The 22,807-nt window shown below is 45.9% G+C and overlaps 1 protein-coding gene across 7 annotated transcripts in view; it reads right to left on the bottom strand.

Annotated features, from left to right (window-relative positions):
* C8H10orf90 (chromosome 8 C10orf90 homolog) overlaps positions 1-22,807 on the bottom strand; it is a 246,098-nt gene that overhangs the window by 25,733 nt on the left and 197,558 nt on the right. For 6 of the 7 annotated variants that reach the window (XM_055352073.2, XM_031015708.3, XM_055352074.2 and 3 more), the window contains 3 exons: positions 14,255-14,545; positions 10,947-11,131; positions 8,586-8,763 (listed from right to left, as the gene is read on the bottom strand). In XM_055352073.2, coding sequence (XP_055208048.2) covers positions 8,586-8,763; positions 10,947-11,131; positions 14,255-14,545 — 654 coding nt within the window. The remainder of the gene's footprint in view (positions 1-8,585; positions 8,764-10,946; positions 11,132-14,254; positions 14,546-22,807) is intronic. The other variant, XM_055352075.2, reaches the window with a different exon arrangement.

Below are 22,807 nucleotides of genomic sequence, written 5' to 3' on the forward strand. Positions count from 1 at the left end.
GAGCAAAAAGAATAAAACTGGAGACATCACAGTATCTAATTTTAAAATCTCTTATGAAGTCATAGTAATCAAAACAGCATGGTGCTGGCATAAAAACAAATAGACTGATGGAACAGAGTGGAAAGCCCAGAAATACATCTATGTATTTACATTCAACTAATCTTTGACAAAGGAGCTGAGGATATACAATGGGGAGAGGAAAATCTCTTCAACAAATTGAGTTGGGAAGATTGGATATCCACATGCAGAAGAATGAAATTAGACTTTTAATTTACACCATATTTAAAAATGAACTGAAAATGAATTAAAGAGTTAAATGTAATTCCTGAAACTCTAAAACTACTAGAAGAAAACAGAGGAAAAGCTCTGTGACCTCAAAAGCACAGGCAACAACACCAAAAACAAACAAATGGAATTATATCACGCTATACAGCTTCTACACAGCAAAGGAAACAATCAACAGAATGAAGAGACAACCTGTAGAATGGGAGAAAATATATGCAAACCATATGTCCAATAAGGGGTTAATATCCAAAATATATAAGGAACTCAGACAACTCCCAATAGCAAGAAAGCAAATAACCTAATTAAAAAATGGGCAAAGTACCTGAGTAGAGATTTCTAAAAAAAAAAAAAATTGGCCAACAGGTATATGAGAAAACACGCAACATCACAAACCATCAGGGAAATGCAAATTAAAACTGCAATGAGCTAGCACCTCACACCTGTTAGTATGGCTACTATCAAAGACAAACTATAACAAGTGTTGTCAAGAATGTGGAGAAAAGAGAACCCTTGCACACTGCTGTGGGGATGTAAATTAGTACAGCCATTATGGAAAACAGTATGGATATTCCTCAAAAATGCAAAAATAGAATGACCGATCCTACTGTTGGGAATTTATCTAAAGGAAAAGAAATCAGTATGTTGACGAGGTATCAGCACTCCTGTGTTTGTTGCAGTATTATTCACAATAGCCAAGATATGAAATCAACCTAAGTGTCTATCAACAGATTAATGGATAGAGAAAATGTAGTGTGTGTATATGTGTGTGTGTGCATGTGTGTGTGTATTATTGTCCTTCACAGACACTGTGAGGTGTTGTGTTTTTATAAGATGCGTGGGAAGAAAAGATCAATTTATGCCTATTGACTGGTCTATTGATATATATATATCCATATGTGTGTGTACATATATATCACATATATGTATAATGTATATATACACATATGTGTGTGTATATACACACAATTTCTCATAGTCTATTGATATATATACACACACATACATACACATGCAACGGAATACTATACAGTCTTAAAGAAGAGGGAAATCCTGTCATCTGCAACACCAGTGATGAACCTGGAGGACATTATGCTAAGTGAAATAAACCAGGAACATAAAGACAAATACTGTATGATCTTACTTATATGTGAAATCTAAAAATATCAAATTCATAGAAGTAGAGAGTAGAATGTTGGTTACCAGGGGATAGCAGGGGAGAATCCAGGAGATGCTGGTCAAAGGGTACAAAGTTTTAGCTAAACTGAACGAGTAAATTCTGGATACCTACTGTAGAGCATGGTGACTATAGTTAATAATAAAGCTTTTTTATATTTGAAAATTACTGGGAGTAGTATTAATACATCTTAAATATTCTCACCAAAAATATGCAAGGTGATGGATATGTTACCTGCATTTAATAATTTCACAATATGTACATATATCAAAACATCATGTCATTCAGCACAAATATATACAACTTTTATTTGTCAATTAAATCTTAAAGTTGAAACAAAATGTGGGCGTATGGTTTTTTTAATGACAAGTTTAAACTGCTCATTTAAAGGAATTTTAACAATGACTTGAATCACAACATCACCATAAAACAGCTACATCCAGTACAAGTCTTATAGTGTAACTTCACCGTTTGCTCCAATTCCAGGGTTTCCCAGCATTTTTTAGAGAACCATAAAATATGGCGATTTATAGATTATTAATAAACTTTATGCTTGTTGCCAAGTAGATTTATATCTGTGGTGTCACTGCAAGGTTTATTACTCAGCTGCTTTGTGCAATATAAAGGGAAATCACTTGGAAAATAAAATCAAGGCAATTGGGAAATGTAACTCCTCACAAAGTCATTTTCCTTATCATTCTGAAACTCAGTGTTTTTACCTTACATTATTTTAATTGGAAGTACAATTGTCCTTTAAATCCACTTCTAATCAATAGACATAAATTGGTCTTTTCTTCCCAAGTATCTTAATAAAAACATACAACCTCACAGTGTCTGTGAAGGACAATAATAAAAGTGTACAAGTGAATGTCTTTGAATTGGGGAAACAGCCTTTTCAGTAATTCATGCTTCCTGTTTTCTTTGTAGACTGATAAAGTAAAAATTTATTTTTATCTGATAAGCACATTTAAAAATTCTCTTGTGAGTAATATCAGGAGAACTAGCCCCAAATATTTATTAAAGGCTATATGGAGAATGAGAGCCTTGAGATCAGACCGGGCAACAGGAAGGATAGTGCGGCCTGTACTCAGTGTGCAAATCTTTATTACTGGGATAACTTCCACCTCTGTCTCCTGTCTGCTGGGTCGCATCTTCAGCTAGATGCTCTGGGAATCCAAATTAATTTTAATACTTGCTCCAACCAAGAATCATCAGGGAAAGAAGATTTGTTGGAGAAGGAATTCTGCCGTGCCTTCCAGAGAATTCCATTCCTCTACTGGTGCATGATTTGAATGGCTCTGACTTGGCTCACCTTTGGAAGTGCAGATAATGCAATTTGGATGAATTCAGTCTGCTGTGCTAGATGCAGCAGGGCCTCTCGCAGTGATTTGGTGTGGAGTATGCCCACCAGCTCTTACAATCTAGAAGGTTTTCCAACACAACCACACAACCTTAAGCCAAAGTGAAGAAGGGAAGAAGGCAGGTGATCTGGAGGGATGCAAGAATACCAAGATGCAAAGAGTGTTCAAATGGGAGTGAGAGGAGAGGAGAGGGAGTGAAGGGGAGAAAGAAGGATGGGAATCAGGAGGGCTTTGTAGAAGAAGGCGATGTTCCTGAAGGGTTTTCTACACATTCGAAGGTTAAGGGGACAAACTGAGAGAGCCATGGAGGAGGACCCTGACAGGTGTCCTCAGAGGGGGAAATGAGCTGAGAACAGAAGGGGGCAACGTGGGCTGAGTTTGAGCACTGTCAGGCTGAGTTAACTGCAGTGAGTACAGGCAGTAGCAGTAATTCATAACAAAGTGCTCGGCTGAGAGATGAAAGCCACCAGAGCCCAACTCAGGTATTACAGGAAGCACAGGAAAGGGTCTGGGGGTAAGAGATGAATAAAAAGGCTGGACTTGAGAGGGGCTTGCAAGGTTAAGCAGGATTTTATAGCACAGAGAGGAGGAACAGAAAGGCTTCTCTCAGGTGGTTTGGGAACCCTGATCATGAATGTTTTTGGAGTGAAGGAAGGACAGGAAATGAGACCAACTGGAAAGGTTGAGAGTGGGCAGAGTCAGGCTGAGAGGCGTCTGGATTTTGGGGTGAGGGATGGAATCCAGGGAGGCTCTGAAGCTGGGCCCCCAGCCTAGAAGGAGATAACCAGGGCCAGGTTCGAGGAGCTGCAGTGGGCACAGGATACAGGCACAATTGTGTCAACGGGGCATGGTGAAGACGGCCACTGACTGAGCACCTGCAATCTGCAGATGTGGCACCCCCTATGACCACAGGGACTGTATCCTTACTGCCTGCAGTGGCTCTGCCCCCTACTACTTGCAGGGGATATACCCCTATGACCTGCAGGGCCTGTACCCATATGACTTGCAGGAGATGTATCCCTATGACTTGCAAAGACAGTACCCCTATGACCTGTAGGAGTTGTACCCCTACTGCCTTCAGGGCCTGTACCCCCATGACCTACAAATGCTGAACCCCCTATTGCCTGCAGGGGCTATACCCTCTACAACTTGCAGGGGCTGTGTTCCTATGACCTGCAGAGGTTGTAACTTTACTACCTACAAGGGCTGTACCTTCTACAATCTGCAAAGGCTGTGCCCCTACGACCTGCAGGGGCTGAGCCCTTACTGCCTATAAGCTATAGTTTACCCCTACTACCTACAGGAGCTGTACCCCTACTGCCTGCAGAGACTGTGTCCCCTACCTGCAGGGGCTGTACCCCTCCCAACTGCGGGGACTGTACCCCCTAATACTTGCAGATACTGTCCCCACTATGACCTGCAGGGGCTGTGCCTGATGCTTCACACTTATTTTTAGCCTATCCTGCTCTGGATTCATCCTGTAAGGCAGAGCAATGACAAATTCTGGAACACGCTAATTCCCAGGTTATGGCCGGCCTTTGAACATGACCCAATCCACTTGGGACCCCAGGAGCTGCATAGTGATGATGGGGAAGCCTTGCTTATCACTCCCAGGCAACTCTGGTGAATTGCACAGGTAGAGCCCTGACTTGGGAAGGAGAGAGGCCCTTGGGTTGGAGTGTTCCTAATGTCGGAGACTTGAAATCAAAGGCCAGCTCTTCTGCCACCTTCCCTTGGCATGCCTCGGTGTCAGCCTCCCTCTTCCACATCTCACAATCACCACCTCCCACTGATCCCTCTACCTGAGAACCCCTGGTATCCACCACCTTCCTTATACCACTGCCCTGCCCAGGCCCCACCCTCATCATGTTGTACCTGAAGCTACACTACCAGCTCCCAGCCTTGCTTTTGACCTCAGAACAAGGTTACACTTAGCAGCATCTACAGTTCATCTTTCCTTGGGCTCCTCTTTGGCCCCTTTGCCTCCCCGCCCATCCCCATTTTACCATCCAATCGTAGCTAAACTGCATGTCCCCAGCCTCCTTTCATCACTGCGTGTTCCCTTCCTCACCCACCCTGCCCTATTGGCATGGTTCTCCCCCATGTTGGGAACGTTCCTCCCCAGGGTGGGAGCAAGGCTACCACCTATGAGTTTCCACAACAACCTTGGCAAACTCCTTCCATGGCACTATGAGAATCCTATGACCATTGCCTCTTCACCTGCCTGCTTCCCCACAAGGTGGGCAGACTAGGGACTGTGCCTAGCACTGTGTGGGTTCTCAAACAAGGTACGCTGAAGAGATGGACAAAGAAGTTCCTTCTGTCACTGCTAGAGACGTGGGAAGGTGGCTCAGGTGGCTCCTGGGTGAGGAGAGAGACTTACGCATTGTATTTATTGGCTCTGAGAGTTCAAACCACAGGTGACGAGATAGTCAAGACAGGTACAGACTGTAGCTAGGACCTTGATGATGTTACTTCCTGGTCCCTCTAGAGTCCCCAGTTGTTCATGAAAATTTTCCTGCCTCCAAACAAGCAGTCCTAACCCTAATTAACACTCACCCACATGCAGCACTCTTCCCCTGGTCTCAAAGGTGCTCAGAATTCACTAACTACCATGAAGTACCTCTGGTCCCCTGACTCACCATAGTCATCCCCTGCAAGTCCAGGGACTGGCTTCTCTGGCATTGTCAGCTGCCGGGGCTCCCACTTGAACCTTTCAGGTTCTGCTCCTGAGCCAAGATTGCTTGACAAGCCCCGATCAGAGGCAGCTACCCCAGCACCAAAAGCAAATAGGAGTCTTCTTTTTAACAGACGCCTTGACACTGTAGCCAAAGCTCGTTCACGCATATGATTTATTAACTAATTTAGCAAGTAAGAAAAACATCTGCATTTTGCTTTTATCATCTTGCCAGCAGACAGGCTGAAGACAAGATGTGTACTGCAGACTTGTTTAATAGGGCCTTAAACATTTCTTCTCACTTGCCCGAGCTTGTATGAGGCTCTGGTTTCAGAGGCTGTCTGATTTCACTGACCTAACACAAACGAACCCAAAAGTAAAGCTCTCATCAACACATAAATACGGCAGGGATGGTCAGGGTGGCCATAAAACCCATGTTGGCCAAGTCCCACTTTGAGAGCATGCTGGTTGCCAGGACTGTCTTGGAATGTGGGGAGTAAAAGGTACTCAGTTAACATTCTGAACTGAGCCTGGTTACCTTTTATTACATACAATTTTAAGACTTCCATTTAAAGGAATGTGAACTTGTAAGGATATTTGTTTTGGGCAAACACCACAGTTGAATGATATAATGAGTGTAATGATGTCGCCCCAACAAAAAGATATGTTTAAGTCCTAATCCCCCATAACTCTGAATGTGACTTCTTTGGAAATAGGGTCTTTGCAGAGGTAATCAAGTTAAAATGAGGTCAGACTGGTGAGGTTAGCCCTAATCCAATGACTGCTGTCTTTATGAGGAAAGGAAATTTGAACATAGAGACACAGACGCAGGGAACATGGCCATGTGGAGACAGAGGCAGAGACTGTAGTGCCGCATCTACAAACCAAGGAACATCAAGGATTGCAGGAAGCCGCCAGGAGCAGGGAGGGAGGCTGGACACAGGATTGACCACTGAGCCTCTAGAAAGTAACCAACCCTGTGGAAACCTCAGTTTTGACTTCTGGCCTCTAGAACTGCAAGAAAGTAAGTTTCTGGGCTTGTTTTGTTTTTGTTTTTGCTTTTGTATTTTGCTTTTTCTGAGACAGGGTCTTGCTCTGTTGCCCAGACTGGAGTGAAGTGGTGTGATCATGGCTCACTGCAGCCACGACCTAGCGAGGCTCAGGTGATCCTTGCACCTCAGCCTCCCAAGTAGCTGGGGCTACAGGCATGCACCATCACACCTGGCCAATTTTTGTACTTTTTGTAGAGACAGGGTTTCTCCATGTTGCCCAGGCTGGTCTTGAACTCCTGGGCTCAAGAGATCCATCCACCTTGGCCTCCCAAAGTGCTGGGATTACAGGTGTGAGCCACTGGGCCCTGCCAGTTCCTGTTCTTTTAAGCCCCCGTGTTTGGTGATTTCTCACAGCAGCCCTAGGAAATCAGTACAGATGGCCAAGGCCACATTGCCTCTGGTGCTTGGGATGATGGTGTCCCAGACCACTTGTGGCCGGCAGAATGGTACAGCCGGGAGGTGCTGGCCCAGGAGAGGAGAAGCTCAGTGCAGCACCACACTGAACAGGTTCCCTAAGGTCTCTGGGTCTCTGTTTCTTCCCAAAGTGAAGGGACCTTACTGAAAAGGAAGCCCTCAGTGTCATTTTGTGTGTGTATGTGAGTCTTGAGCTCTAAAGTGGCATCATTCTATAATTGCCTACCACAAATTTGGTAACTAACCATGCTCTCAAGTAGCATCTTCAGAACTATTGAGGCTGAGGGGCCCACACAGCCTGGGCACCATCACCCAACTGAAGGCCCCAGGGGTCTCCTGGTGCTGGCTTTGGTCCTCACAGCAACTTGAGAAGTCTGTGCCTGAATCCAGTTTTCTCTTTACTGGGCCAGAGACGAAAAAGCTTCCTGGAAACTATATCCCCATTGAACCTTTATCTGCCAATGGGCTTATAGCACTGGTTAGAGACACATTTTCCCATGGGGAGCTCTTTGCACATCCCCTTTCGTTAGTATACTGGAACTTGTCATGAGGAGGGAGCAGCAGGTGTCTTGGCAAATATTTAGCCACAGGGAAGGATGCATTCAAGTTCATCCTTCCCCGAGGTCTTTAGACAGCTCCACCAGCAGAGTTCTGGTGGAGAGAAGGAGACTTAGCCTGCCCATAGACTGGGGAGATTCGCAGGAATTCTATTACAACACCATTTTCCTCAGTCCCCCAGGCACCCAGAATAAGATCTTGGTAATGTTTGCTAAGCTGCACTTTATTGAACATGGTTATTTCCCCAAAAGACTTTTATTCTGAGTTATACTCATGATTTCACCTCCTAGGGGCCAAAACATTTTCCTAGGAAGAAAGTTCTCATTCCTCTATCCAAAGGAATAAAACTGGGGTTTCTCCTGGCCTCTAGATTTTAAGATTTGGGTTGGCAGGCACTAAGTTTGTGCTCTGATGTCCCCCATCCTTACCCTCATTTCTTTTTGTTATTCTTGCTAGTTTAATAGTCTGTTTATAAGCTCCATGAAGAAGGGACTGAGGTCAGTCTTGCTCCCAGCATGGCACCCAGAGAAGGGTCTTGATAACTCCCTCTCCAGTGAGTAAGTAAGTGCCCTCCCTCACAGGGTCAGTGTGACAATGGCCTCACAGTGCTGGGAAGCCGGCCATGTATTCTCTGAGCTCACAGCAGGAAAGGGGTTTCAAGATGACGAATGTTGATGTAGACAAGCTGGAGTCAACCTCTCACCCCGAGATCTGTTTTGCAATCTATAAAGGGCAAAGGGGATCTCTTGCAAATATCTATTAGGAGCCAAGAATTTGAAGTTGCTACCCTGGCTGCTACAGTGGTGTGGCTTCTGTCCCAGCTGTAATGGTAAATTGGTGTCGAAGTTGTTTCTGCTGAGCTCAATGCCCATATGTGATCTCTCAAAATGGGCTGGCTCCAAGAACAGGATTTATGACGCTGAGGGTCAGCCACTTGGAGCCATAACAGGTTCTGCGTATGTCAGTGGCATCATTTGGAGCCATCACCCCTGAGTGAAGCCTCCAGCTCTAGGAACCCCCCATCCCTGGTCTTTTCCAGTCTCCTCAAGCCACCTGCAGCTTACCACTCAGAGGATGGGGAATCGTGAACTGCTTCTTGCTGGTGCGGATGGGAAGGAGGCTCTGCTTCTGCCTCAGGTCCTCCTTCCGCTGGGCTTTCCTCTGCTGGACCATGTGTTCAAGCTTCTTCAGCCGTTCTTGTGAGCGAGAAATGAACTGAGGCTTACGAACTTCCAGTGCTTCCTATGCAAAGCAAAGAAAATACGTCATTTTTAAGAGCAGTGACACAGAAAGGCAACGCATCTGTCTGATGCGGCCAAGAAGCCGATGGCAAGCACAACACTCAGAGACCAAAAGCCACGGTGCAAAAGTACATCACACTTTTCTTGCACATCTTTGTGTAAAGAAGGTAACAGGCATGTTGACAACACAGGTCCTGGGGGTCAGGCCTGGCCAGCGCCGAGGCCCCTGCTGCAGCAGGATTGACCGGCAACTGGCATCAAAGCTGGGAGTGCAGAGGCAACGTCTGCCCATTCATCTTTCTACTCTGCTGAGTCATTTGTTCCCAAAAGACAATCCAAGAGCCCTACATTCTGTATTCCAAAGAGACGTGGGTGTGGAGGGCATGGAGGTGCTGAGTCACTTGCTTCTGTTGCACTTGGAAGCCCCAAGAAGCACAGACACAGATCATCCACTCGGCGTGAAAAACGTGCTCTTTCAGGAGGCACCACAACTGCGGCTAAAGGAAACAGCTCCTCCTCCTGGGTAGAAAGAGCTGGGAGGAAACCTTTGCCTATACAGAAAGTTCTGTGAGCTCCACAAACCATGTCAGAAGTCCCTATGTCTCCACTCCCACCTCCATGCACTAAGCCACCCACACAGGTCTCCTGAACAAGACTAACTGCCATTCTGCTCTGTCCCAGATGCCGGGCTAGGTGCTTGATGTGTATTCATCATCTCGTGGAGTCCCACAACTGTTCAGGAAGGCAGGCATATTTCTTTCCATTTGACAGATGCAAAAACTGAGGCTCATGGTAGTTTGGTAGATCACATGGTAACACCCTATCCACGGGAACCCCATTCTTTTCCTGCACTGCCTTTTATGGTCTTAACTTCCTATTCCTTGAGTGTCTCTGCTCAAGTTGTCCCCAGCCTGAAGTACCACCCATAGCCATTGGCTCAAGTTCCATCTACCCCAGGAATCCCTGTTGAAATGTCCTGTTGAGCCAGAGCATGGTGCTTCACCGATGGGCTTGAGCAACAGTGAGTCACACGTTTACCTCCGTGCTAGGCTGTGAGCTCCAGGAAGTCATGGGCCGTGTCTCATTGACAATGCATCACTCACACAGTAGGAGTCCTGCATGTATATGCTCAGCAAAGGCTCACTGGGCATGCTGCCATGACTGAAACGTTCCTCTGCCCCCTTCCTCTTCCTTGGGAGCTCAGAGTGCCCAGGGGGAAGAAGTGTGGGCTCGGTCTGTATCACATATGTGTCCCTGGCAGCTACGCTGGCGAAGAAGTCTTCTTGGCCAGCTCCCCACGTGGTGCCAGCCACCAGGAACAGAGAATCACAAGGTACAAGTCACTGGATGTGCTGAAGCTTCAAGAGAGTTCCATGCCTAAAGAGATAACCCCTAGGAACAGCATGGTGGCTCAGGTTTAGCTGCTGCCTTGGCTGTCCACCCCACCAAGAATGGCCTTAGAGACTTTGGGGGCACCATGAATGCCTCACCCAGGTCCCACCGAGGCCCCCTGGGTACAGGAGCCAGCCAATGGAGCCATCTCCACAACTGCAACTGCAGGGAGGTTTGCAACCTTATTAAGTGCCTTCCAAGAAGGTGTGGCTAGCTGTGCAATACAGTTAGCAGAGGATTCCTCTGAGGTTGTTTGCCCTCCTAATTTTTATTTCTCTGTATTTTTTTAAACTTTATAAAATGTGTGCATACTACATTTTATAAAACAATTGGGAGAAGATGCCAAACTAAGACTTTCCTATCCCTCCATTCATGACCATGTGACCTTGGCCAACTTCACCTCTCAAAGGCTCAGTGTCCTCATCTGAAGACACTGAGATCTGGAGCCCCTGTATGCTCCTACCTCCTGGGAGCCTTGCATGGATTGGAGGCACTGATGCCTAGGAAGTGACCTGTGGAATGCTGGAGCATCCATCACTGCTGCTGTCACTGTCACTACTGATAGTATTTGATCTTCATTCTAACCTGGAGGAGTCAGTGTCATTATCTCCATTATTCAAACAGTGACAGAGTGGCCCAGAAATCTTAGGGGACCTGCCCAGTCACACAGCTGCTACAAAGTGAAATCAGGTTTCCAGCCTCAGAGGTGCAAGTGAGGTTGTGTGCTCACGGACTCCCTAGGAAATCTCTCCCTTTGGCAGGAATCAAGCCAGGACACACAGAAGGCCTTACCTGCAAGGTCAAAGATCTTGCAGGCGTTTGCTGAGACTCAGAACAGTCTTCGGACAGGCCAGGGCTCCCTGCTCCGTCGCGGGGTGCTGGCGAGGGTGCTGCTAGGGAGGGCTCAGGTGTGGTGGGGTCCTCACTCTTCTTACATTCCTTTATTTTTACAACCAAGTCACAGCATGTGTAATCTCCTAGGAGAGAAGATTTAGAATCCCATTTAGAGGGCACCAAGTGATTTTCACCTGACTTCTCAATACGGTTAGACACAGAGGACAATTTTGAAAATAGAAACGCCAGTGGATTATTAATGGGCCTCGTTAAGCTGACAAGATCATGCCTCATCACAGAGCCCCTGGCTGCCCCGGTCACAAGGAAGAGCGTTTGCATTCAGCCAGACTTCAAGACCAGCTAATTATGCCAGGGAGGTATTCCGTAGGCTTCTGATGGTTAGGATGGCTTTGCTCAAAATGAAAAGAAACTTTTCTATTCAGTGCTTCATATTAAGTGTGTCCTGTCCAATTATCACAGTTCGGTTGTTTTGGGACAGTGTATTAATCTACCCAGCGCTTACTACACTGATGATATAAGGACAGGGCACTGGTATTCAATTATAGAGCCCTCCCCTGCACTTGCTGGAGACGACCACTGGCTTTGCACAAGTAATTGGGATGACTTCTCCTTCAAGGCTGGTTTGGGGCCCTTCCTGGGGCCATTTTGACTTTCCCTTGTGGAAAAGGTCAGGAAATGAATGGATCCAACAGCATCTCAGGCAGGACAGTTTCTGATGGATTGGGGATTAATGAGTATTCACTGGGCACTTACTGGCCTCAGCAAGCAACACAATGTCCTTCACTCTGTCCTTAGCTCCCGCCTCCCATATGAGCCCCACTACTTGCCTCACTGCACCTTTCCCTCAACGCAGCATGCTGAAACCACCCCAGTTCTGAAAATGCATGGCAGCCTCTCCCTCACTCCTCACCCACATGCTTGCCTATCTCCATAAAGCCCCTTTGATTCCTCTGCCCAGTGGACTCCCACCCTCCAGGCTGAGTCCAAACCTTCCAAAAGCCTCCCTCCCCTTCCCAAGGCACGACCCATCCCTGCCTCTGCTACGTCACTGCAGGGAACACACATCACTCATTCAGCAGCATCCATCACCAGGTGGGGTTGGAAGATCATGTTTCACCTCACAAGCCTATGACTCCTTCGAGGGCTGGACCATATCATACCCACTCTGCATCTCTCCACAGCACCAGGTACCCAAAAGGAGCTCATTCTGTGGGGAGTGGAGAGGTGGCCTGCTGGAGGCTCACCTGTCCGTGGGATGCATCTCCATGATTACAATGACTACAACAACTACAACTCACCATTTATGCCTGGGTCCTCCCTCTCCTGGGCCAGCTGTCCAACCTCTGCTCAAAACCCACCTACAGTTCCTATTACCTACAAGCCCAAGCCAACTGGAGTTTTCATGGCTGTTCATGGTAGACGTCCCACCTGCAGCTGTCGCTTTGGAGTGTCTACCAACAGCACACCACTTAGAAGGTTTCCAGTCATGCTCTTTCATTTTTCTGAGCATTTGCTCTGGTTCCTTCTGGAAAAGAGCGACTACTCTGCCCCACCCACCCCCCGTCTCCCAGTGCCCCTTCAGGCCTAACACTAGCCCCAACCCCCATCCTGTGGAGTTAATCTTGCCTTCTGCCACACTGTTTCCATGTCTTCTTGTGAGCGTGTTTTCTAGTTCACCCTGTGCACAGGGGAGGAAGCCACAATTTCTCTGCCTCCTTCTCCACCATTCTCCCCAGCACCAGAACCAGAAACCCAAGGGCCAACCCTAACACTCCCACCTCTTCACTGCTCAAAGACCCATCCCTGGATCCTGAGCGTCTCTGCAGCTGCAGCCCCTCCTGCACAGTGACTCCACGCTCTCCTTGCCGGCTGGGCCTCAGCCCCCAGCCGCGCTCCTCTCCCATCTGTCCTCCACATTGCGCACGAGGCAGTAGTTTCCTCTCGAGCAAATCTAATTATGTCTCTTCCTCTTCAAAGGCTTGGCTCTGCCTTCAACCCAGACTTCCTAAGTGGGTTTAGAAAGGCCTTCCAACCTGACGCACGTGACCTCTGCAGACTCACGCCAGCCACTGCCACCCCCACAACCCTTGCGCCCTGGCCCCACCCTCTGCAGGTCCCCAAATCAACCATGTTCCTCCTGTCCCAGCCACTTGCGTCATGTGTGCCTTTCCCTTAGCCTGCAATGCTCTTTGCCCTCAGATCTGATTTGAAAACGTCAGATATACTTTCAAGTTCCTGCTCAAATCACTTCCTTGGCAAAGATGCCTCTGCACAGACCCTCCTCGGAGTGTCAGGGGCCGTCCTCGGCTTCCCCATGGCCCACCACACAGACACGGCTATGCTGCTGACTGTTTCCTGTGCCAACTGACAGCCTAGAGGGCAGGGGATATAAAGCACAGCATCTGGCATACAGTAGGTGCTTAATAAATGCTTCTCTAAACGATTAATGAATGAGAAGCTAGGGATTAACTTGTGTTCCAAGTGAAATTACTTTTATAATTGCCATAACCAATTTAAATTTTACAACCCAAGCTGATATCTTTCTTTCTGTCCTTTTCCATAGTTCTTTGAGAACATCTTTAGAATGATAGGAAATGTACATTTTTCCTGCTGACATAACCGGGCGCCACAGGACAGTTTTCCAATGTGTTCTTGTGTCCTTTCTATAACATTGTTTGTTGCACCATTTAGTAGTGGTCAGCAACTTGATCCCCAGAGAAATGATGACTGTGTTCTAATTCTTGGTTTCTTCCTCTGTGGAAGGCTGAGTTTGGGACCTACCTTTTGGGCACGTGAGTTCCAGTGTCTCATGCTTGTTAATCGCTGGGGACCTGTGGAAGCCCCGCGCCTTAGTCATTATATCCCTGCTAGTTAGTCACAGGGCCACAGTCAACCCAGAGGACCTGCTGCCTTCAGAGCAGCCACACACACCTGCATCTCCAACCTTCCTTAGCTGAGCCTGAGAATCCGCTGTGCACCTGGGTGTGGTCTTCTCTCAGCCTCAAGGGAGTACTGGCCTTGCCCACAGTGGTCTTGAAAATCCCTGACCCACATACGGCTGCCTCCTGGGTGCTTGGGAGGTTCTTACTTGGCAACCATTTGTCCCCACTCTGCTCTCCCAGTTGGAGAAGGGGAGGCTTCATCAGGTGAACGGTGACAGTATGCACGAGGTCCAGGTAGGCAATCAACAAATTTTTATCGAAGGTCAAGACCAAATGATGTCACCCACCACCCTCGCTCCTTACCTTTGGGGAACTTGCTTTCTATCTGAACACCATTGTCTTCCTGCGGAGATGCACATACATCTTGTAAGGGGCAAAGAAACCCAGGAAAAACGATTCTGGGTTTCAGGAAGCTTTGATGTCGTCTCTCTGTGGGCTCAGAAAGGTCTCTAGACAGACAGTCATCGCTTGGAGAGCTATCCCCAATGGGAAGGAAATGTCTAGTGGGCTTCTGTTCCACTGGAGGAGCAGACACAGTCATACATACTTCTCCTTGTTGCCTCTTGCTGCTTCCAGAAAATACTTTTGTGTGTACTAAAAATAAAATGAGAGTTGTGCTCAAAATCTCTTATGAATCCAATCTAATGTACTGACTTCTACCGCACATGGTGCTTTTCTCGGGACAGACTTGGAGGGGAGTACAGCACTGCAAGTTCAGTTAGGAGCACCATCTGCATACAGTGCTATCTTGGATTGGGCTTGAAAGAGACTGTGCTTGGTGGTGTCCTTAGGAACTCATATTACATTATCTGCAGTGAGCAATAGAGTGAGTTAGCACCTTGATTCTGGGGCCAGAGTACCTGAGTTCAAATCCCACCTCTGCTACATTTAAATTTTCCAGCCTCATCTATAAAATTGAGGTAAGGCAATAATATAATGGACTAATATTAAATTATTTATTATTATATTATTTAGGTTTCTGTAATCAGTTTATTTCTATAACAAATTATATCTTTTATATAATTTATATGATTATATTGTATATAACAACATACCTATATTATTATATAAATCTCAAATATGAAAATTGAGGTAATGTTATCATGAAATAGTAATTTATGTAGAGTGGTTAGCACAGTACGTGATGCACAGCTTGAATAAATGTTTATTATGATTACTATTGCAGAAGCATTGGTGCTGAGTTACGTACTATGGCGAATACAGAGATAGGAAACAATTTATCGGGTCAACGTGCATAGCTCTAATAAAGCAGTGGGTTTAAAGACGTGTACAACATGTCACTTGTTTCCATGTTGTACTATCAAAAGCCTGGGAACCACCCTATGTCCATCGACAGGGGACTAATTAAATAAATTATGGTACATTCATGCTCTGCAACGGTTAAAAAGAATGAGGCAGATGCTCTTGTGTGGATGTGGGTTAATCTGTAAGATACATTATCTAATGAACAAAGCAAAATGCAGGACAGTGTGCTTCCCCAGTAAATGCTTTTAGACTCAGAAATCTCTCAAAGGACATAGAAGATGCGGGAGACTGTGTTGTCTCAGGAGAGGGCAATGTAACACTAGGAATTGGGAGTGGAAGACAGGCTTTCTTTTCACCATCCATTTTGTACTCTTCGATTTTTTTAAACCTCTTTTATTTTGGAATGCCCTACACGTTTTTTAAAGAGCTACTCTTTTTAAGTAAGGGAGGGACTGCACCACGTTTTCAACCCCCCATGCTGATGCCACCCAAGAGAAATGGCCCCACCATTGCTGCCAGTGGGAATGTGTCCTAGCCTTCCTGTGTGTTGGGACAGAAAAAAACACATTGGGAATCCCTGGAATAACAAAAGTTATAAGAATATTCTTGCTTGGGAGGCCAAGGAGGGTGGATCACGAGGTCAGGAGATCGAGACCATCCTGGCTAACACGGTGAAATCCCGTCTGTACTAAAAACACACACACACACACACACACACAAACACACACACACACACACACAAACACACACACACACACACACAAAAGAATATTCTTGCTGTATTTTCTCAAATGTCTTATATATAAAAAGGAATTGAGCTCATGACTACCAACCTCTCTCATCAATTTCTCAGAAGTCTGCGATTTGTTCCACGCCCTCTGTCCTGGAGTCCCCACTGCTCCAGCCAGTGGGAGCAGGCTGTGTGGGGTGGGGCCAGGCTGTGTAGTACAGAGGGAAGAGCAAAAAGTCTGGGGCTAGAGGGCCCCCAAAGCACCTTCCTGGACATGGGATCCAGCGCAGGTGAGGCCACCTGAGAGCCATCAATTTTCTTATTCACCAAGAGGGGAAGAAACCCAGCTTTCCACGTTCTTATGCACAAATAAACAAAATGTAGGTCCAAAGTGCCTGCAGGCCCCAGTGTTGGATACATAGAAAGTACCAAAAAGAAAGAAACTGTTATCAGCCTTTGTCATTTGGAGACGTTTGACTACCTATTATAAAGTTGGCTTTGCTAAATTGTACAGAAAATGTTTCCAAACTTTTATTTCAAAACATTGGTTCTGTTTAAGTACAAAATATTACAGACAGGACAAGTCTGACAATAGTCATACATCACTTTCTTTTATTAAAGCTCTCTGACAGAATCAAAAACCAAATTAGTTATCAGTGATGCAGTCTCAATCTGCCAGGTGATATGGATCCATCCTGGAGTATGATTTTTTAAATTAACGTATTTATTTATAGATTTAAAGAGATCAACTGGCCAATATTTTAATCTATCTATCATCTATCTATCTCTAGTTTATTATAAATTTTTATGTGAATGAGCTTGTGTAAGTCAGATGTTCAGGCTGTGACTTGGAAGAGTTAAAGCAACTCAGAGAAAATAGAAGGTGGTTAGTGTACTGGAGAAAAGAAATATGCAGCCAAAGAAGGACTTTTCTGACTACTGATTGATCAGGTCTCATTTCACGCATTCTGAAACGTACAATCGTCAGCTGTGCAGTCACCCTCAGGTGGGCCCTCACAGGACAAGGCGGCATGTGTGCTCTTCTCCTCCCATGCACTCCACGTGCGAGTGGGACCGAGTGGGCTGAGAGTTCTCGGTTCATGCCCAACATGCTAAACTGCATCACCCCACTGAGGACCCACAGTCACTGCAGGATCTGGCCAACTTGAGAGCAGCCTGCCAATGAAGCCACTTATCTCGGGCATTTCCATTCACTGGACAGGCGCTTAAAGCCCCCGTCCTGAGTCTGACACATGGAGAGGGCTAGGCCATCATGAATGTCCTTTAAATAGAAACATTCCCCATATCCCCTTTTCCCAAATTGGTTGACATGCCATAGCGCAATAATCTCACAAACTTGATTATCCCAGAATTGAGCTATGCAGCAGGAAGTGAAAAAAACCAACCAAAATATTCTGCCCAACAGTGGTAAATTCCTTCTGTTATTGCAAAATCCATTATATTTACAATGTAAAGATATTAAACAGAGCACCCACAAAGTTACCTCCTAGATTAAGAAGTGGAATATTTCCTGGGCTTCAGACATCTGAGCTACTCTTGGATGGCACCCACCCACATTCTACGGGACAGGACCACTCACCACTCACCTCAACTGTGGGTTACTCCACGTTCTTTTTGTCTCTTAACTTTCCCACCTATGTAGTTACCCTTAACCCATATGTTTTTATATCAAAATTCTGACTAGCAAGCACAAAGCTAGCTTTTTTTTTTTTTTGACAGAGTCTCGTTCTGTCACCAGGTTGGAGTGGCACAATCTTGGCTCACTGCAACCTCCGCCTTCCGGGTTCAAGCAATTCTCCTGCCTCAGCCTCCTGAGTAGCTGGGATTACAGATGCCTACCACCATGCCCAGCTAATTTTTGTATTTTTAGTGGAGACGAGGTTTTACCATGTTGGCCAGGATGGTCTTGATCTCTTGACCCCATGATCTGCCCGCCTTGGCCTCCTAAAGTGCTAGGATTACAGGCGTGAGCCGCCGCGCCTGGCCAAAAGCTAGCTATTTTAAGGTAAGGACATCATTGTATCTGTTAGATAAAAGCTTCCAGAGGAGGCTTCAGCAGGTTGGCTGGGCCATAGCTTTCATGTGAGTATATGGGACCTGATTCTGGGGAAGAAAGTAGCAAGGGATGAATGAGTCCTGGACACCAGGGACTGATCACGGTTGGCATCAGGCAGGGCTGGCATGTGTCCGGGCATGCTGGCAGGCAGGAGTAGCATCAGGGGAGTGGGCTGGTCCGGATTTTCTGTTCCTGACCTCACCATGTTCAACTGCAGGCCTTAGGAATAAGTTGAAGCAGGACATTCTGCAGTGAAATGTGAGTCCTGTGGAAACCCATGCAGGGCAGGGACTGGGGGTGGCAGAATTTCAAGGACCTCAATGACACATCATCAAGAACAGGCCTTAGGGATAAGTTGAAGCAGGACATTCTGCAGTGAAATGTGAGTCCTGTGGAAACCCATGCAGGGCAGGGACTGGGGGTGGCGGAATTTCAAGGACCTCAATGACACATCATCAAGAACAGCCGAGAAGAGGCATGCATCTGGGCTAGGTGGGGACACCGCCAGCCCATGCAGGTCCTTAGGACAATATGAGAAAAAGATGGGTCTCTTTCAAGACATTTTACCTCCATTGGCCAGAAAATGTCACCACAAGCCAATCTGATAGAAAAAGATACTTTATTATCTCTCCAAATGTACAAATCTTCGATGTTCTTATATGAGCCCCTGTTGAGCCAGTGGCTCCCTACATGCACACCGTCTCATAACTGTGGCAATTTTGGCACAGTAGAAAATCAGAAAGCATGAGTGGTTGCTAAGGAGAGAAACCAGTACAACAGCAAGACTGTCAGTCACATCTCAAAGGAAGAGTAAGAAAACTATGAAAAGCAGACACACGAGCCGGGAGGGTACAGCTGCCCAGGGAATTTTAATAGCCAAGGTAGGTAAATGACATACAGAACTCACATTAGAATCATTTATATCCAGATTAGTTTAAATTGTGTTAAAGGCATTCTGGTATTGAAGATGAAACTTAGCTCTTTAGAACATTCATTCACTCAGGAAGGGAAAGATTGTCTCTGAGGTTTTGGGTCACAGCTCTGTGTAGCCTCCTGCCCTCTTAAAACAGACTTCAACCAACCACTCAACCAAAAAGACCTCTCTGAACAAAGCAGGCCTCCCTGAGTGTAAACCACACATTTCCTCCACATGCTGATGTTCTGGGCAGTGACGTTTTCTCCCCGCAGAATCTGGGCCATCTTACAACCAACCGTGTCTTAAGAGTTCCAGTAACCCAAGCTTGTGTCATTGTCTCTGGGCCATCAACATAAACAACAATTTCTCAACTCAACTGCAGGGTGGCCCTCAGCATCTCCTAAAAGCCCTAATGCTCTTTGCCATGAACCTAAACAGCCCCAGACTGCCTTCTGCCCTCAACACCTTTGCAAAGCTCTCGGGTCTGCATTTTATATGTAGTGTCTCACCTCTTCCTCTCACCTGGGTTCTCTTCCAGCAAGCTCTATAACTACAGCATCTAACTGGAAACCAGTTAAGAGAGATTGGCAGGCTTGGGTGTCTGTTGAACACCCACTCTGCATGGGCGCCTGCAGGTGAGTTGAGGACTCTCCTTTGCTGTCTCCTTTTGGCAAGCGAGAGGCTGCTGCAGAGGGGAGGGAAGGTGTTCTTCTGCAGGCAATAAATACGTTGCATGCTGCGGAGGCAGGGAAGGCATTCTTCTGCATGTTGTGTCCTGCAGTAGAGGGAAAGGCATTCTTCTGCAGGATGCATGCTGCAGAGAAGGAGGGAAGGTGTTCTTCTGCATGTTGCATACTGCAGGGGGGAAGGCACTCTTCTGCATGTTGTGTCCTGCAGTGGAGGGAAAGGCATTCTTCTGCAGGTTCCATGCTGCAGAGAAGGAGGGAAGGTGTTCTTCTGCATGTTGCATACTGCAGGGGGGAAGGCACTCTTCTGCATGTTGTGTCCTGCAGTGGAGGAAAAGGCATTCTTCTGCAGGTTGCATGCTGCAGAGGGAGAGAAGGCATTTTTCTGCATGTTGCATGCTGCAGAGGAGGAGGGAAGGCATTCTTCTGCATGATGCATGCTAATCCATGGACATGGAGGCCATGAAAGAGGAAGGAAGAGGCAGTAACAATGGGTACTCCAATCGCACAGCTTTTCAAGCAAGTGTTGTTTGCTTTATTCTTTTCCTTTCAAAGGAGAGAGAAAACCCAAAACCACCTCCAATTACAATACATGGAAGATGAAATAAAAGAAAGTCAAGTTAATTTGTGGCCTTTTAAAAAACAAGAGGTTGAGCATGGTGTCTCACACATGTAATCCCAGCATGTTGGGAGGCTGAGGCAGGAGGATTGCTTGAGTGCAGGAGTTCAAGCCCAGCCTGGGCAATATAGTAAACCCTAACTCTACTAAAAATTAAAAAACAAACAAACAAACAAACAAACAAAAAAACTTGCCAAGCATGGTGGTATGTGCCTGTGGTCCAAGCTACTCTAGAGGCTGAGATGGGAGGATCACTTGAGCCCAGTAGTTCGAGGCTGCAGTGAGCCATGATGGCACCACTTCACTCCAGCCTGGGTGACAGAACGAGACTCTGTCTCAAAAAAAAAAATACAGAAAGGAAGAAAGAAAAGAAAGGAAGAAGAAAAAGAAAAGAAAGAGAGAGAAGAAAAGAAAAGAAAACAGAATAGAACAAGCCTATTACATGGACAAGACTGGTAGATATTTTCTCTGCTTTTTTTTCTGGTTAAAGCTTCAACTTTTGGCTGCAGGTTAAAACTCTATTTCCTCACGTGGGATTGGGTCTCCATTTGGTATCTCTGTATTTCACCGCATCCAGACTTCTGTTTAAAATCAACCAATAATTGTTTCAGCACATTTCTGTTCAATTTCTATGTAGTGGCATTGCAGCCCAGGAAGGGAGTCAAAAAAGGTAGGAGGAGGCAGATAGCAAATGGGATAAACAGCTCCCGGCAGAGAGGATGGAAGCAGTGAGCTGCGTTACCCACAAAGATGATCCACAGCAAAAACAGAGCTGGAGCTGGCGCCACTGGGAAAAGGAAGGAGAGAGAAGGAATGGGAATGCCAAGGAGGACAGCCAACCTGAAAATCAACCCACAGGGATGAAGGGGCAACAGCGGGGCTGGAGGAAGCAGACATGGAGGGGGCCTTTCCTCGCCAGAAAACCAGACTTCCTACAAATGCCTTTCTAGACAGTAAGCAGATTTCCTCTGCTATAAACGTCAACCATTAGAACCTTTTCTCCCTAAAGCAGCAGACCTCAGGGGCAGAGGGGCTGATGACCAAGAAATCAGACTGACTTGTAAACTGTGGTAGTGATATGTGAGAAAAGCCTTCCTTCTTCTGGGAGCTTGGGCAGATGGTCAGGAAGGGAGAATCATAGTTAAGATGTCAATAGCATGTTAGGATACTATTATGCAAATTCAGTGATCAGAAGCACTCTGTGTATTCAGAGAAAAAGGAAAAAATCCCCGTATATTCAATGTTATTGTTCTAGTGTCAAGTTTCAAGGTACCATGTGGGCAATTGTGCAGGCAACTCTCATTTGACGTAAAGACTCACATGTAGTTGCTGCAAAGTAGGAATATATATATCTACCCACACAAAGAATATCTAGAAAGGACTGGATAACTAGCCAGTTCTAGTTATTCATTATTATTCTGTTATTAGCTGGTTATGATTATTCCAATAATGTCATAAACCTAGAGATTTTCAGGTTGATGAACAGAAGTCTTAAAATGTAACAAAACTATTTGGAAGGCAGAAATAAAACACACACACACACACATGTGCACACACTCATGCCCGTTTCCTAATAACAAGATTACTTCGACTACATTGCGAACATGATCAACAGAAACAAGTTTCAATTAATTATTAGATCACATCTTTCTACCTTTCTTTCAGGAATTAGAGTCCCAGAATATCAGTTACCCTACAGTCCTTTATCCCCAAAGCATGGCTTAGATTCTGGAAGCACACAGATACATAACTTTAAGCTTTTCTTAAAACTTACTGCTAAAGTTTCCCAAAGTGACCCTTTGAAGTAATAATTATTTTCATTAAGACATTTCCATTTAAAAAATCTTTTTCTAAATTATAAAAGCAATAAATGATCACTGTAAAGGAAACCTGACCTATAGAAAAGTATTAAAAATTAATACTGACAATCTGACACTCCCCAAAATGCTCACGGTATTTGTCTCTGGGAGCTATGACATATTTCTAGTACATTAATATATGAGCTTTTTCCTTCATTTCTTTCATTTCCACTTTGGATACAGCTTGTAACTCAAGTGGGTCACCCTCTCTCATACTCATACCCACTGACACATAACAGCACAGGTTCATCAAGACATGCCTGTTTGGGAGTGGAGTTGGGTGCTGGGCTCCTTGCTGTTGATGGTTCTCCTTTCCTGGCGCCTGGCAATTTCAGCAGGCTTTCATGTCTCCTCCCATTCTTGCTTTCCTGGGTACTCTGACAATTACCAAGCAGGCAATGCTGCATGTTAAAAATTGGAAGAAAAAAAATCAAGGTAATCTTCCAGGAGTTGAAGGGAACAGCATAGAGGAATGTTGACCAAGGTCCCCACAGAGTGAAATGTCTGCTCAGGACCAGATGGTCACCCCAGAATTACTGGACATGTACGTGCACGCATGCATACATGTGTGTGTGTGTCAGTGTGTGTGCATGTGCATGAGTGAAGAAGGGAGGTGGCTTCCATGTCAGACTTTTAACCTACTACCCTCATCTGAGGGTACTGAGCTTTTAGCATTCCAGGAAAGGAGGAAACAAAGTTTTTT

This window comes from Gorilla gorilla, chromosome 8, assembly GCF_029281585.2.
Source record: "Gorilla gorilla gorilla isolate KB3781 chromosome 8, NHGRI_mGorGor1-v2.1_pri, whole genome shotgun sequence".
NCBI classification, from domain to species: domain Eukaryota; kingdom Metazoa; phylum Chordata; class Mammalia; order Primates; family Hominidae; genus Gorilla; species Gorilla gorilla.